The sequence below is a fragment of the Cyprinodon tularosa genome, unplaced genomic scaffold, assembly GCF_016077235.1.
Source record: "Cyprinodon tularosa strain WSP-4 unplaced genomic scaffold, ASM1607723v1 ctg69, whole genome shotgun sequence".
NCBI lineage: Eukaryota > Metazoa > Chordata > Actinopteri > Cyprinodontiformes > Cyprinodontidae > Cyprinodon > Cyprinodon tularosa.
Genome location: NW_024039440.1, coordinates 1,875,108 through 1,892,500, shown reverse-complemented (window position 1 = coordinate 1,892,500; position 17,393 = coordinate 1,875,108). Strand labels below are relative to the sequence as shown.

The 17,393-nt window shown below is 36.1% G+C and overlaps 1 protein-coding gene across 1 annotated transcript in view; it reads left to right on the top strand.

Annotated features, from left to right (window-relative positions):
- Positions 1 to 17,393, top strand: part of rasa2 (RAS p21 protein activator 2) — a 34,898-nt gene that overhangs the window by 3,114 nt on the left and 14,391 nt on the right. Inside the window, exons 3-8 of the mRNA XM_038267987.1 lie at positions 3,631 to 3,734; positions 3,842 to 3,936; positions 7,570 to 7,646; positions 14,740 to 14,823; positions 16,801 to 16,873; positions 16,986 to 17,059. Coding sequence (XP_038123915.1) covers positions 3,631 to 3,734; positions 3,842 to 3,936; positions 7,570 to 7,646; positions 14,740 to 14,823; positions 16,801 to 16,873; positions 16,986 to 17,059 — 507 coding nt within the window. The remainder of the gene's footprint in view (positions 1 to 3,630; positions 3,735 to 3,841; positions 3,937 to 7,569; positions 7,647 to 14,739; positions 14,824 to 16,800; positions 16,874 to 16,985; positions 17,060 to 17,393) is intronic.

The window sequence follows — 17,393 nt, the reverse complement described above, 5'->3', positions numbered from 1 at the left end:
AGATATTTTTTCAGCAATCAATTTTTGCCAATGAGAAGAAAGAATACCTGCTTTTAGCTCGCTTACCGTCACTGAGCAGCAACATTTAAAGGGGATGGAAAATAAGAACTTTTCTATTTAATCTCTAAAAAACTGCAGAAATCTTCTCTCATTTTGGCATTTTGCATGTCTTCTCAATAACAGATGTGAAGCTTTAGAAATTAGGTAGTATGAAGGAAGTTTTTTGATACTCTTACACCTTTCACCAACCCACACCTTAAAAGCAGTAAGCAGTATACCCAGAAAATATAAACCTTAGGTGTGTATAGTATGTGCTAAATGTATAGCAGCTAATTACAGTAACAAATGGTGCATAAAACACTATATATTATGTTTGTTGCATAGAGTATATTTTGCTTTAATAATGTGATGATTTACACACACTTGATGGATTCTTGTTTGCATATCGACTCCCTTTATTTATTTGTTTTGAGATCTATTTTTTTCTATTAACTAATAATTACTGGACCTGATCCTGCAAATCAGGGCTCTCACAACCTAAAAAAAAAAAAAGTCTAACTGAAGTATAAATGTTGGGTGGTTATGTAAAGCAAAGAGGTAAAACGTTAAACATAAATGTATGGTTAGACTATACGCTGCGATACGTGGAACAAACTCAGTGCAGAGTCAGCCAAAGTGTTCTTTTGTCAGAAGGTTTACAAAAACGCCACGCTGCACAGCTCATTTGTTGGGACCGATGCTGGCTACAAAATCCAAACATCTACTTGTTTGTACTGAGGCTAAAAATCCAGTGTCGGGGTGGTATTTGTGTCATTTCCTTCCCAAGAGTAATTCTCTGAAACGAGTGGTGAATCATTAGTGCGGCTCATAGTGCACATGCTGAGAAGTTAGGTTAACGTGTTTACAGTTTTTTTTTTTTTTTTATTTACAGAAAACTAAATAGCAGCTGTTAATTTTTCATGACTTTTTTTCTTTAAGCGATTTTCATCTTTTTTTTATTTTAAATTTTAACTTCATGCGTATTGATGATCATTGATTATGATTGTGTAACTTAAATCTGTGTGTTTTTTTTAGTGTAACTTTATTCACCTGTTAATATTGATTGAATAAGGTTAAAAAATTAGCTTTTGTGATTCCCAATTTTTCCATTTAGGTTAAATTAAAAATACAAGTTAAAATCATTTTAATTAAGTGTGTGTTGCAAAATGTAGTTTGTTTGTTTTTTCCTTAGAAAGTTTATTTTTTTAAAATTAAATTACAAATTCAAGTTTAGAAAATTAAAAAAAGTGCTTTTAAAATTTCAAAAACCTTGGAACAAATTGTCTATGAATTATTTTGAAAGTTTTTATGCTTAAAAAGGCTTGTTTCCACGCTGAGGGGGGAGGCGGGGGGAATCTTCATTGATGGTCATTGATGGTCATCCTTCCACACTCTTCTGTCCTCTGTGACACACTCTTCTCCCCTAGCTGATATTCAGCACAACTTAATAATCAACCAGGTTTTGGCCCATATCTTCTCGTGTTTGCTTGACTGGTTCTGACTTTAAGCGCTCCTTGTGTGTGATCCACAGGTTATCTAAATCAGCTAGTTGTTTAAAATAACAGCAAACTGAGGCCACTTGGTATAGTTTTTAAACAGTTTAGAGACCAGGATGAATAAAATAGGGAAATGTAGTTTTAGTTGGTGTATTTTTGAGCATGTAGAGAGCAAGGAGGGGGTGGGGTCACAGGTGCATATTTCAGTGTGATATTTGAGGACGATCCGTGGGTGTACGCTGGATGAGATAGCCAAGCCGTTGTGGAAGTGTCAGGCAAGATATTTCTCTTTGTAACGTGAAAAGAGCGTGAAGGGAACTAATGTGTGTGGTTGTTTACCCAACTGACTGACCACTGAAATTTTAGTCTAACCAATAAATACATTTAATTTTAGATTTTTTTTTTATTTGTATTGCAATCATTAGAGGTAACACCAGTGGTACATATGCAGACGTCATGTTTAGCCACTATTTTTACGTCTGCAAAAGCAGCTTGATTAGAGAAATTTGCAGCAGTCGTTGATAAAGAAGCCTGACCCCTCAGTTTTATTATTGTGTCAGTCAGTTCTGAACAAAACGGAGGACCTCTTGCTTTTAGAATAAGTTTTCACCTTTTCGATCTTGTAGAGTTCAAATGAGTTAATGTTTTGTTTTTAAGTTGTTTTTGGTTTTTTTTTTTTTTTTTCCTCCTTAGGCTTGCTTCTACAAAGTAGACAAATGAGATTAGCCTGATTAGCTTAGACGGACACCCAAAGGTGTCCCTGATGTACCTTTGTTTTTATTTCTTTTAACTTTAACATTTTGTTATGTTTTGTTTTTTTCTTTCAGATGATAAAAAAGAAAACAGCTCAAGCCATATTTATTTACAAAGGACTTAAAATTAGCACACAGGATAACATTGCTGAAAAGAATGTAGAAGTATCAATAAAATTACAATGGCGTTACACAGACAAAAACTAAAAATATACAAGCAATATGATTGAGATTCAAAAATACTTTAAGTACCCACATAACAAGATACACAGAGAAACTGGAAAAAAAATAAAATTCTTTTGTGTTGAGAAGCCAAAGCAACAAACTACTTTTAACAAGCGCAAGAAGACCATTATTATGCTTGTATTTTTATAATCTGATTTATTTGTTTATATTTTTTTAAACAGGTGCATAATCACCTGATCACTGATCCCTTTAGAAGGCCTTAAGAAAAATAAATAAAATGTTTCGATTAAAATATAGAAAATCCACTCCACATAACTTCAAACCTTGAGAACACATGGGTTTATTATACATTTAGGTGAATTTATAGTAAACTAATCCTGTAAACCAGAACCAAAATTAATAAAAAAAATTGCACATTTTTACATTATAAAATAAAACCTTTCTCTTGTTGCTTGTATTTTCTGTTTTTGTTTTTTTTGTTTGTTTTTTTTTACTACGCTATAGACTCCACTGCAAAGTATTTTGCACCGTCAACCTCCAGTTGAGGAAAAAGCCCTAAATGGTTTACTAGTCAGGTTTTGTAACCTAAGATATGAAGAACATTTCCTCCATCCTCGATGAATCACAGCGGCACCCTGCGATGCCCACCGTCTGCTCAGACATTAACAAACCCTGTGTTCATGAAAGTGAGGCAATATTGCATTGGTGTTAAACCTTGTTAAGATGACTGAACATTCTGTCAGAAATGTGGAATCGTTGAGTAATGATTTTTTTCCTTTTTGCATTTTCTTCACCGCATAATACCAGTTAATGTGTGAAACATAACATGGAGGTCTATCAGGGTAAGATTACGTCTGATCAGTGTCATGCGTCATCTAATCAAGCAACTCTCCAGCAGTGGTTTTTTGCCTATTCAGTTTTATTCATTAATATCATGGCAAGTCAAGGTTGTATTTTTCTCCTGAGGCCTCGCGTGTTTAGACCCACATTGGATGGAAAAATGTCTGTTTAGAAAGTATTCATAGCATGTCTGTAATTATAGAGGTCTAAACCTTTTAAGGTAATAATGAGGTCATCATGTTGTTTGGTCAACAAGCTTTATTTTCCACTGTGACCATAAAAATACACTGTTTTTTTTCTTCCTTTTTTGTTTACAGCCCGTTTTATGGAGAAGACTTTTTTTTTGAGATCCCGCGGCCATTTCAGTTTTTATCCTTTTATGTTTATGCCAAGGGCGTTTTCCAAAGGGACCTGCCTGTTGGTAAGTCATGTTTACTAATAAATACTCCCCAGAAAACTGGGATAACTATCATCAGAGAAGATGCACCATTTTTTTTTTAACATTGTCGTTGCTTTTTTACTTTCCAGGCAAAGTGTCAATCCGGAAGGATGATCTATGTAAATACAGCGGAAAGGACGATTGGTTTAACCTCCAGCCAGTAGATCCCAACACAGAAGTTCAGGTAATTTACAGCGTCAGATGCTTTTGTAGTAATTATAGTCTTTTTTTTTTCCCTCCGTTTAGTGTTAACAAAGCTTATGCAATTCATTTATTGCTTAATTTTAGTTTGGTTTGTCATAACTGAAACAACTTGCTGTCATGAAACATTAGAAATGGTCCCTCTGATGCCTCTAAGTAGGTACTGGCAACCTTAGGCTCTAGTGTTTAAACGGTGTAAATTCTGTCAAGTCAGACTTTTGTTTTTGGTCTTGGTTGCATTGATCTGCCCAACGTTTCCTGTCTTTTCCTGTGCAAGGGCATAGATCTTTTTCTGTCTGCACTAGCTGCAGCTATGGCTAAGTCAGCTACAACTTTACTGTTAAAAGTCCTCTATGCCATTTAGAGGATTGTAATTAGTCAGGAGGTTCTAGTTTTTCAGTTTAACTTTACATTAACTTGATTAGCAATATGTAGTTGAGGGATTTTTAGTCGGTGTAACAGTCAAAATATTGAAAACAGGGATTTTGTTTTCCTTGAACATCTCATTAAACCTATTCTGTCAAAAAAATCAACATAGGAGATAAGACACAACTTCTATTAAAACCTTTAGTACGTCTTTTTCTCAGTTCACAAGCTGAAATAGTGCAATAATGACACTTTAAAAAGAAAAAAATATACCAATTTCATGGATGGATCGTGATGCACTGTCTATAGAAAATAAACCAATTTAATTTAATAATAATTGGTTTATATAGTCATCTCAATTAGTACACAATAATAATAACAAGGCACTATTTTAATACCCTAACATCCTCATTTTACACAATTGTGAGCATCCGCAGGAAGTGACAACCATGTGACATTTAGAGCTTTATTACTGCAGGGGTAAAAGAGCTACAAAAAGGTTGGGTGAATCTGTTATTTGTTTAAAACCCACATCGACCAACCACCAGCTGCAACTTGCATGAAACGGCTGCAAGATATATATTGTTTTGGGTTTTTGCTGCAACGATGAGCTCAAGTTAGTAATTGTTTATTTATTTGGTGGCATCTGAATGGGATGAAGAACAACTATTGTTGTTTGGTCGGGCCTTTCTGCTGCAGCTGGGGACTTGTCTGACTGGCGAAGCAGCAAAGTTGCTCGCTAGGTTAGGTAAAGAAGAAATGATTTTCTTCTGTTTACTTGAGTTTACAAGATCCCCATTAAAATATTAGTCCTCGACACCCACTCAAGACTCTTAACTGTAGATAGGCAGTCATTTAAACTACTCCCTTCTGTTTAACACAACACTGGTATGTCTGTTTAGCTGATATTGTTGGACAGCTTGGCATGTTGTGAGAAAACTATATAGAAACTAGTTTGCGCTACACTTGTTTTTTCTGGACATAAGTTCCTTATACTAGAGCTCGGTCACAATGAAGCTACAAGGAACATCAACTAAAATGATCTGGGGACAATATATCTATACCAAAGCCAGTTCACCTCTATGTCTTCAATCTTGATAATCATTTACTATTCTTAACAGTGTAATTTACTTATTTTGATTCATTTATACTCATTTTTTTGTCAACCTTTGAAGTTTGAAGGTTTTAATACTGAAGAGTTGAGAAAAGTATCCAGTAAATAAAACTGGGAGCAGGTTGTTCTCCTTTTTGTTTTCCACCCTGTCATAAAGTATAGATAATTTGCCCAAAGTTTCATCTGTATATTTCTACTTCCACTTTTAGGAATCAAATTATTCATTCGTCCCATAACATCAGCTGGTGGATAATAGAGGGTTTTAAGAAAAAGAGGAGATTTATGAAATGCTGTTGATTCTGTTTGTTTTTTACTAACAGAGAAAAGCTTTGTCAATCCACAGTCGGTTTGTCCAGCCTGTCAGTTGTGTACTATTATTTTTTTTTTTTGTCTTGTTCTAAGGTGATGTTTTAAGAAAGGTCTCTACCTTTGTGAGTGTTCAGTGTAAAGTTAGACTGATCAAACCTTAAAGGAAATCTTGGAGGTATTAAGCTAGAGATGACAAAAAGTCTACAGTCATGAAAAAAAAATCCAAGCTAGCTCTTTAGCTAAGCACTGATTAGAATTTTCTAAGCAAGTGCTTTAGCTATTTAACAATAGCGACATTTACAGCTAATAGTTAGCCCGTGAAATCAACATTCGGGCGTCTTTTTGTTAGGATTGTAATTTTTTTTCACCAAATACCCAGAATCCTGCCTGTTATTTGGAACATGAGTCATAAACGAGAGCTCAAGAAATATTTCCTTTCTCTTTCAAATCAAGAGCCCTTACATAGTAGCACGATTAAGACACCAGGGGTTTGAAAGGGGAGAAATCTCATGAGTTGTTAATTTCCAATCGTCAAACTTTGCTGTTATGTTCTCTTAACTTTGACTTATTGGGTGCAGGACTTAGTACTATTATCCCAGTGTTGTTTTTTATCTGTGGGGTCGTTTCTCTTAGACTCAGGGTGTATGGTTTGTTCCTGGGTTTAACGGACACCTTGCAGGCTTACTTTAAAGAACAATTTCTGAAAAATATTTGGAGCCATTGCAGCTGAACAGTTTAGCTATCAGTCTAGGAGTATTTATCCATCGCCAGGGTTAGGGTTAGGTTAGGGTTTTTACACTGGTCTCTTTGAAGCACTTTACTCATAATTTTGCTTTTAAAAAAGGGAAAACCAAACTTACTTGGGAGCCAACACTTGTTGAAACTTTTTCTGGTGCCTGTTACATCGAGCGTCTGAATTCTCAGCAATGCTAACCTATCCTGTAGTTTTGTGGTGTTGCGTTAGATGTGAAAGTATACCCATAGTACTAATCCTTTGCTGCTTTACTGTAGCTACTGTGTTGACTCTAGCTGCCATTAGCCCACGCCGGTCTATTCTGGGGATGTACTGCAACACTGATTCACACACAAGTAGACACTTTCCACAGCAAAGTTACATCAGTGAGAAATGGAGGTGTTGATGCAATGCTATGCTGTTCTGGTTTGGTTTCAAGCCAAACTTTAGCTTGGCAGGCTGATTTCCCCCCCAAAAAGGAAAAACATTAATCTATTCAAACACTCATAATATTACTGATCATATGTATTACTTAAGACTTGTAGTGAAATAATCTAGTAAAGCTCTCAGCTTATTTGGACCTTTCTGTAGAGCCGTTATCTTGGCTTAAAGGCCTATCTTGCATCAGAAAGAAGCACTTGCCTTGTCAGCCAAGTGCTGAATTGCAGAGACAGAGTCCAAGTGTGTGGGCGTCTTGTTTAGCTCTTTTCTATCTCTCTGACACTTCCGAAGGCGAGACCTGCAGCCTTCACCACATCCGACCCTGTAAAGATATTTTTGAGTGATGGCAATATTCACAACTATTATGGTTTTTCGTTGCACATTTTACCCAAAAAAAAATAAATAAATAATAATTACATGTGTGTATATATATATATATATATATATATATATATATATATATATATATATATAATCTGCAAGGCAGCACAACTCTTCTAAAGAGCAATTTAGCATATGCAAGCATGAGATGAAAATGCACGTCTATATGCCTTTTGCTGTAACCTCATTTTAATTGTGTTTGTATGTCAACGCAAGATTTTGTACATAGATCTAAAGTTTGATGCCACATATGTGATGTATTTCTTCAACAGGGTAAAGTTCACCTTGAGATGCGACTGAATGAAGTGATCACAGATAATGGCTCCACTGGTCAACATTTACTTGTCAAGTGAGTTGCACGTTTTCCTTAATGCTACTAATGCTTTTGATAAAAAAAGAAAGAAAAAGTAACAGCTCATGAGCTGTGAAATTCAGCAAGTAATTTTAATCCAAAGTTGCATTTTGAAATCTCTATTATCACTTAATTCATTTAAGCCATTTGCTGAGAATGTCACACGGCAGCAGATTTGTTGTTGTTTAAGCATGAGAGGGTTGGATATCATGCAATGGCTTGCTCTTCAAAGTTGGTGCCGGTAATTTTGATATGACTGATTATTTGTTGTTGTTGTTGTTGTTTCTTAACGGATTAAAGCAAAGGATGTGTTATTTATTCTATAAGTATCAAAGACCGCTGTGAAATTACAGAAAGTGCGAAACCACAGGAAATCTGATTTCTTAGATGAGTTTTTAATCAACATGTCAGAAGCTAAGTAGGTTATCAGTGCTATCATGTTTTAGAAAACTCATGCAACATTCAGGGTTACCAAAAACATAATTATACCTCGAACTGCTTTAAAGCTGTTTTAACAGTTCTCTTCTAGTTCGTCATTTAAAATGATCATAAAGCTTCTTTATGTTGCAGCCAATACTATTTTAATGCTAAAGGTAAGTGGTATAAGTTTGTTTGTACATTTAAATATGAATGTACTGAACTGTTCAGCAGATGTGACGTCAAACACATCCATGTTAAATGGGTCAGACCTAGTAAACAATCGAAGCATTATATTCAAAATGGATTTTGGCATCCAGCAAAACTTGTCAACTGTGAGCTATGAAAAGTGAGCAGAAGAGTGCTACAATTCTGTGATTTGGCCATAGGTGGCAGTATCATTGGAAAACTTGATGATGGCTCTTTAAATGTCCTTTTTTAAATTCAAAACTATTTTTATTCAGCAGGTCAGTCAATCTTTATAGAACCACATGTGGCTGCACTTACAGCCATGAAACAGTTGGGCTGTATCTTTAACGGCTTTGCAAATTGTGAGGTTGATCGTTGCCTGCTCTTCCTTGCAAAATAGCTTGATCTCAGCCAACCATGTGCTGCTGTTGAAGATAGTGTGTTCAAGGTGATGAGCAATGCTAGTTCTCAGTCTCGCAAAGGATTTTGCTTTTACATCAGAAAAGACAACATTTTAGATGGGTTTTAAAATTATTGCCCCTTACTTTACCCGTAACAAACTACAACCTCAATGGCTTTCTTCCAACAAGGGCTTTCTTCTATAACGTCTGTATTTGTGAAACATATCACCGATTGTGTCCTATAAACACCTATCACCTATCTGAGCTTTGGATCTCTGCAGCTCCTTCAGAGTTACTGTGGGCCTCTTAGCTGCTCTCCATACCTCACTTGTCCGTTTAGGTTGAAGGTTTTCACTTACACCATGTTTAAGTCAATGACTTGATACAATCAGCTGGGTTTCCTTAGATTAAAACACTTTTAACCAGTCTGACTGTATGATCTGATTAAATTGTCAAAGAGTGCTTTGAGGTGCCATATGTTGTGAATGGGTACAATATGAACAAACTAAATAAAGAAAAAAATCTTTGTTCCATTGTTGCTCTAAATATTGCTCCATTGTATCTTTAAACCTTGAGATGTAATTTTCTAAACAAAACCTGTTTTTAACCTGTTCCAAACTTTATCCATCTGTTATAATTCTTGGGATTCATAATGCAAATTTTTCACTGACGTTCTCAACAAAAACAGTCCTCAAAGGCCTTCACATGTCAGCTGGATATATACTGAAAGCTGTTACATACTTTGTTCTTGTTCTTTAGGTGGTAAGATCAAGAGAAAAAAAAAAAGCTGATTTTGTTTCCAAGTATTCATACTCCATGAGACACTCAGCTGCCAAACTCATAGAACCTACTGTTTAAGTCACACCCACAAAAGAAGCAGCAGATTGGAAGAGGAGGTTTTCGGATAAGTAAGGAGGAGGTGAAGAAGAAAATGTGCTTATAATTCTAAGAAGATCCGTCATAGAAAAGATGGTATTTTCTCACCACCTCTGCCAGGCGATTCTCAAACTCAGCTTGACCTAGGTTGGCGTACAGATTTCCGCCTCTGAAATTAATGGGGGAATATCCGACAAGAACACTAGTGTAAATTAATCTTCACTTTTCCTACTTAAAGGGAAAAGCATCCATCAGCTTCCCAGCAACATTCCTCCACAGCTGTTGATCCTGCTTCAGTGAACACCAACACTTTTACCAGGTTCTGAGCACTATTGGTCATGTAGCTTTTTTTTTTTTTTAGATCACGCTACATCTTAGATTTTTCTTTATTATTTTCTAAATGACACTGAGGTCTTAACTAGCCTAGTTCATTCCTTCCTTGTGCAACCACCTCTGCACATGAGCAGTATCATACCCTCAGTCAAGTACTGTGTTTGTTGCAAATATACCCTTAATTGCTTTATTTTTTAACATTACAGGAAAAAATAAGATTGCACCAGCACCACGCGTAATCTTTCACAAACCTTTCTATGTGTTAATTTTAGTTATGTCATAAAATGTGACCATGGCCCTTTTACAATGGCCATCCAAATCATGAGCAATTGCACAACCGTTCTCAGACTCTGCAAGAAAAAAAAAACACTACTTACTAAAGGGCTGCCTTCTAATTTCTTATTGCTCAATATATTATAGAGTGAAAAAGATTAAGAAGCAAAATACAAATGCACAATATTAATTTTTTTTCTTTAAAAAAAAATAGGGGGGAAGACATCCTCGTGTTCTTATTTTACATCTCAGTTATGAAAGACTTTGTCCATCCTTTACACAAAACCCCAATAAAATGTGCCAAATTCTGCAATTGTATCATGGAGATGTTCAATCTCTTTAAAGCTACTTTTGGCCATGATAAAACTTACTAGAAGGTACAAACTAAAAATACAAAGATCTTTACTCTTGTGCACTGCTGTGACCACATGTAGTCAAATAATTTCAGTCAAGAAAAACTATAACATGCGCACCATCTGTGCCCTATGCAAATCCTAGTCGTCAGTTTTATAGGTCAGAGGTTTGTGATGAAAACGCTTGTCAAAAATGGACCTGATAAGAGTGCATCATTTACCAGTCTTGGTCCTCAGGAGCTTATTTCACATTTAATGTGTCATAATATGACTTTTATCTATCGTTACTTCCTAAGGTTTAATTTTGCATGAGTTTGTTGTCATAGACATCCAATTTTTTAAAGGGACTTATCTCGTTGAGAATGAAAAGGGGAAAAGGAAGAACCCACCTCATAGATGGGTCAGGCTGAGCACGCCAAGCTCTCGTATAGATGCGCAGATGCTTACTGTTTACGTATGTTGTCCCACCACCAGCCCCCCATTCATACTTAAAGAGCACTGTAATGAGGAGAGGAAGTGATGGCATCTGAACAGGAAGTCTGTGCTTTTCACACTGCAACCACTGTGGCTTTTTTTTTCTCTCTCTGCTGTCATTCACCATGTTACTCAGATTGTTTGCCTAAACTATCTCACAGCTCACTGTCAGCTCTCACCGCTGACGCATACGCTCTGACACTGCACGCTTGTGATGTCCTATTTCAGCTTCATCATACAAGACCTCTCTGCGTCTGAGATCTCAGCTTTCCAGGTGCACTTCTCCAGGCCTTCCTGTGTAACTGATTAGGCCATTGGTTTAAACTCACACTTACACAGGGGTCTAGAGGGAGTATTGTCATGACACCCTGCAAGATTAAAGACAAACATCCTGACATTCAGCCGCTTTACTCGTCCCTACGGCCTCACTTAGGGAAAGGCTGAATTCATTCTTACTCTCTGGTGGCCCCTGCTTAGCAGCCACATCCTGTTTAGGGTGCCGACTGTGTCTGTTTGTTGTCACCTGAAACACTAGTGAAGAGAGAGAGGGAAAAAAAAGAAAAAAGCAATACATCTGCAATGAAACATGATGGCAAAGCACTATTTGTACCTGAAAGCTGCAGCTTTCAGCTCTACTTCCGACCACTTGTATTAATACTTCTCATCGATAACATGTCCACAGTGCGTCACCTTTCAGATGTAATGACGAATGTTATGATGTAATGTGGTGGCTTTTTTTTCAAACATTTACGTTGATCATATGCCATATGCAAGTTAGAATGAGGCAAGTTACAACAGCATTTATGTAATGCATAAGCCTAGTTTCCTTCCAAGTGAAAAGTTAGTAATTAATATTGTCTGAGTTTCAGACCACAGAAATTTCTTATTATGAGTCACCCTTCCAAATTTGAATGCTTAAAAACACAGCTAAGCATGTAAAATTAGACTTTAACAGTAATAAAGAAACACCTCATCTAAAATGCTGGGGTCATGTCGGTCTGTGTTCGGCAAGTTACTTAAAAAAGTAACTAGTTATTGTTAATAGATCTCCAATAAAGTAATTGAGTTAGTAACTCGGTTACTGCTTAGTGAAAGTAACTAGTTACAAGCCTAAGTAACTGTGTAGTTACTTTTTATGATCTAGTGTCGAAGAATTTGGAAACCGTTCTTGTTATTTGAATTTTAAATAAAACTAATGGTTAAATTATGCAGCATAAGGTGTTTGTTATCAATTAATTCATGTATTAATACATTGAAAATCTGCACATCTGAAAACATTGAAAACTAATCTGCACTATTTGGGTTGTGGTTTGACAAGTGAGTTGCATTAAGAGTGTATAGATTTGATGAAGTATTTTGTTTAGAAGAAAATAAAAATAAAAATTTTTGGTATTCATTTTATTTTTGGCAAAGTAAAACACTTCAATTAGCTGTAAAACGAAAAAAGAAAAATAATTCCCTTTAAACAATTTAACAAAAAATGTATATGTAACATATACGTTTCTATAAAATTATACAGGGGTTACACTATTCCAGAAAAAAAAAAACTGCTGGACTGAATGATCCTAGTATTTTTTTTGTGAGAAAACGTAAACCATGTGAGTAAAATCATTCAGAAAGTAATGATTTTACTTACATGGAGCTTCTTTAGATCACAGCTTCTCAGGATTATTAAAGTCTTATTTTTTTTCCTGCACATTGAGAGCAAATCACAGAAATTTTTAGTCTTCGGTGAGTGTTTAACCTTAGGAACGGTGTCGGATCAATGGCTCTACGACATCATCTCTGTCTTCATACTGATGTTGCTCATAGCTGCTACGTATGTTTACACCAGAAAACTGTAGTCCTTATTTATACACGATATTTACGAATAACAGGTCTATTTAAGGTGTTGTAATCAGTAATGTGTTATTGACTTTTACAAACTAATCAGTTACACCTCTATTTACTGGAAAAGCAAGATAGTTACTGTGACGCGTTACTAAGTAACACTGGTCGGCATGTATTCAAGCAAGAAGAATTTCCCACTGTACCACTTGGGGAACAAATTATATGTGTGATAGAATTCAGCTGCGTGACGAGAAGTGCCTTTTAGCCACTCCCAATAGATCCTTAAACACAGATGGGATTGGGCATCGTTTGAATTTCAATGGTTTCTGTTTTGAACCCATCCATTTCCATCACGCTTATCCCAAGCAGGATCGCGAGGGATGCTGGTGCCCATCTCCAGCTGTCTATGGGCGAGAGGCGTAGTACACCCTGGACAGGTCGCTAGTCTATCACAGGGCAACACAGAGATACAAACTCACACTCATTGAGAATTTAGAGAAGCCAATTAACATAACAGCCATGTGTTTGGACTGTGGGAGGAAGCCGGGGTACCCGGAGGGAACCCACAGATGCACAGGGAGAACAATCAAACTCCATGCAGAAAGGTTCAGACCCGGAACCCTCTTGCTTCAAGGCAGCAGTGCTACCCACTGCTTCACTTAGCAGTCCTGTTTAGAACCCAGTTCCCATCAATTTTGATTCAGATTCTTTTAAGAAGAACAATCATAAAAGTTTACCTATTATAAATTAGCAGGCTAACCAGAGTTCTGTCTGGATTCCTTAAAACGTCTAACTTTGTTTGCATGTTACTATATATTATGACAGATATTTCCAACCAGTGTATATATATCAAACCTGTCAATGCTTATAAATTTATAATAAATTAGCTGAATGAATAGAAGGGGTAGTAGCACTAGACATCTTCCAGGCATGTGAGTAAGACTAGAAAGGTTAGAACAGGTTCTGATCAATTATTGATTCGTGATGCCCAATCTTAAATAGAGAAATCTTAAATCCCAAATTGAATTATAACTTTATGATAGCAGTCATTATTGTTGGAAGCCTTATTAACAGTTAAGGAAAATACATTTATTACATTTATAATGCGTTTAAAAGAAAATGGCAAAATTCCCTTTACTCTCTTTGATGCCAGTATTATGCACACAAACAAAGAATTTGGCTTTGGGTTGAAGAGCTTACACATTTTTGTTCACATGTAAAATAGTCCTTGTTGAGCGAGAGGCTAACGCTTTGGTTTAGGGTTAGATTTTTTAACCGAGTCTGAACTTGAATAGGATGGAGTATCAGTGGAGGGAGCTATGGATTAGGGTGATGGGAAGGAGTCCCTCCAAGCTTATAAACCAACAGCTCGCTGCTAAATATATTTTCTAAAACAAACAAAAAAAAAAAATCACAAATACCAGCACTAACATGTAAGGTTTTAGTTTCTTTGAACTAGTTTTTTACCCCACTGCATATTTAGTATTTTATTTCTTTCAATGGTGTTACTCTCATGATTTATTAGAAAGATGCTTGCGAAAAAATATTGCTTTGAAACTTAATCTGCCAGTGTTGGAAATAACTTCAGGTTTAACTGTAACATTTGTAGTGCATCAAGTCTGTCAGTGCAGTCCTTGATTTCAGTTGAGATTCTGTTCAAAATAAAGATGTTTGGAAACATGTTTTGACTTGTAATTTGCACTGCCATACTTTAAATAATGTGTTTTCCTGTAGTCTTTATTGAAAAAGATTAGCACTTTTCTATTTTGTTTTAAAAACCATTGACAGTTTTACCTCATTTGTATCATCTTTTTGGTTAAAAAAAGTGCTACAATAATTGTGGAAAGAAATGAAGCCTAATGTTATTCAACATTGTGCTAAAATACATTTTGCTCAGTAAATGCATTTTGTTTTTCTCTCCACCTCTTTTTTTAACGGCTGCAGAATAATTGAGTGCAAAGAGCTGCCTTTGATCAGTGGCCAGAACTGTGACCCATATGCCACCGTGTCTCTTGTTGGACCTGCCAGGTAACTCTGCTAATGCTGTACACAGATAGAAGGCAGCTAAGCTGTTCTCACCTCATTTAGACAGGATTTGCATTTCTTAAAGAGGCATCTTTTTTTTTTTTTTATTTAGGCTGAGGGGAATATTATCTAATGCTAGATTAAGCATCTGCTCTATCTATATGTAAAAAAAAGTTACATGTTGTTTTTATTGTGGTTTTGAATACTTGTATTCTATATGCAAAATAAGACTAAAAATAGCTTCTAAAAATAGCTTCCCAGTATTTTGTCTATCAACATTTTTTTTTTTTGCTAACTAAAGGACTTAAACTAATGGAAAACATAACAGAAACGATATAAATCATAGCCTCTACATATTCACTCCTGCTCACGTCCTTAAGACAAAACTGTATTTTATTATTTCCAAACAAAGGAAAGCAGGAACAGAAAACTCATTTTGTAATATACCACAACATCTGACCAAATTACCTAACTGCTTTAGCCGTCTCTACTGTAATGGAGTTTGATATATTTTGTGAAACCTGTAATACTGCTTTAAAATCAAACAGTTCTTACTGCACTATTAGCTCTGTAGAAATATTCTGAATTTCCCTCAGAAATTAAACTCAGTGTTGTAATGTTCTATATAAAAAGGTGCTCAAAAAACTATACAGGCCATTTTTACACACATTTATTTCGGGATCCCCAATAAAACAAGCAGGAGGAAGAAACAAATACCCAATGTTAGTCCTTTTTTTTTTCACTGATCTGGAACAAAATAGTTCTCAATACTTGAAGAAAATAGTCACAAAACAGTAGAAGAACCAAAAGCATTGATAAGAGCGGAAGAAACCGGGCTGCATGCAGCCAGGAATGATTAAATACAGAAACACACCACTTCTGTCCAACTCTACAAGCTCCGATCCGTTTTCTTCCAAACATAAAGGCTTCTTGTGAGATAAAGCGTCATGTGAAGGTATGCCAGTTTGACTAAACACAAAACAGCAGTTGCTGCTTGTGCTAGCTTAAACCTCATTTACATGTTTTCTCTATACTTTTGCTCCCACACTGTTTATTTAAATGCTTTACATGCGTTGATGTCGGTCAGACAGGCTGTATTTACACAAAACGCTAACTTAGAGCTGGATTACCAATTATTTATGTCTTGATATGACCATCTTATTGGTACGTTACCCAAGGCAAATGTGTTTTACTTTGCCAATCCAGAAATGAAGGAAAGGTCTCCAGGATGGATTGAAACCCAGTACAGCTGCGTCAAGAACTAGGGTCTCTTTATATGGGGCGATGACCACCATACCCCTGTGTTGAACTATGATCTTGAATTCTATACACCCACAAGTCTACCTGTACTATTTTTAATACCATGAGAACTATCCAAATCTATTATGTTTTGCGTTGTATGTTATCAGTTTACTTAGCCATAAACCATATAAGTCATTCCTAAGGATCCTCATCTTTCTGCCTTGGGTAACGTACCAATAAGATGGTCAAAGGAATGCTTTGTCCAATCAGTCCTTTGCCATTTTAAATTCTTGGCAAAATATTTTGAAACATTTTGGTCAATATGAACTAAAATCTCCTGCAGGCCATATGTCAAAGCAAGAGTCCCCTGAGCATCGGAACTGGTGGCCTTTCTAGCAGAAACACTGAACTCTTTCACCCCACTGAATAGAGACTAAGCTCATGCATATCCAGGTCTTGTCGCTGTGCCTTGGTGTGGAATGCTTTTAGGCTTGTTTTTTTGTTATAATGTTTAAGTAGTGCAAAAAAATTAGATGTGCAACACCTTAATTGATTTGTAGTGCTGATGCCTGAGCGTATTCTGCGTGATTGTGACAGCCAGATCAAAAATATGCGCACTGTTGCCTGCAAAGTAATTTCACATCGATTTCTGAGCATTTTTTCACATGTAAACATTTTAGAAGACTTCTTCCTGGACAGCATGTTTGAAATCCATTTGTTTCTATGTGGCGCTGTTAGGTCAGACCAAAAGAAAACGAAGGTAAAGAAGAAAACCAGCAATCCATATTTTGAAGAAACCTTTTTCTTCGAGGTAAATCCTTCATGGTTTAATTTTCACACAATCATATTTATGATGGATTAGTTATTTGGATGACTATGTAGTAATAACGATATTGGTAAAGTCTTAACCTGCTTGTCCACAGGTCACACGGTCCAGCAGCTACTCGAAAAAGACTTTTCATGTGGAGGAGGACGACATTGAAAAGCTTGAGATAAAGTGAGTTTCATTTTAATCATGACAACTATTCTGTTTCCCCTAAAAGTCTAGACAAAAGAAAGTAAAATTCATCCCTAGAACTTATGATGAAAACATGAACTTACCTGGGTGTGTTTCTGACCGCTGATGGAGAGCCTTGTTTTCTGGTTAAAGATATGTGAGGCCTCCATCTCAGTGCAGCCGTAGCTCAATGGAGAGAGTAGAGAGGTTAAAAGGTAAACTCTCGTGCATGGTTTTGAGGTTTGAATTTGAGGTGGTGTTGTTGCACTGGTATTTTATTTTTAGTTCCTATGCTAACCGGAGGTAAGCACCACTCGGTACTGCCTTGTCCTTT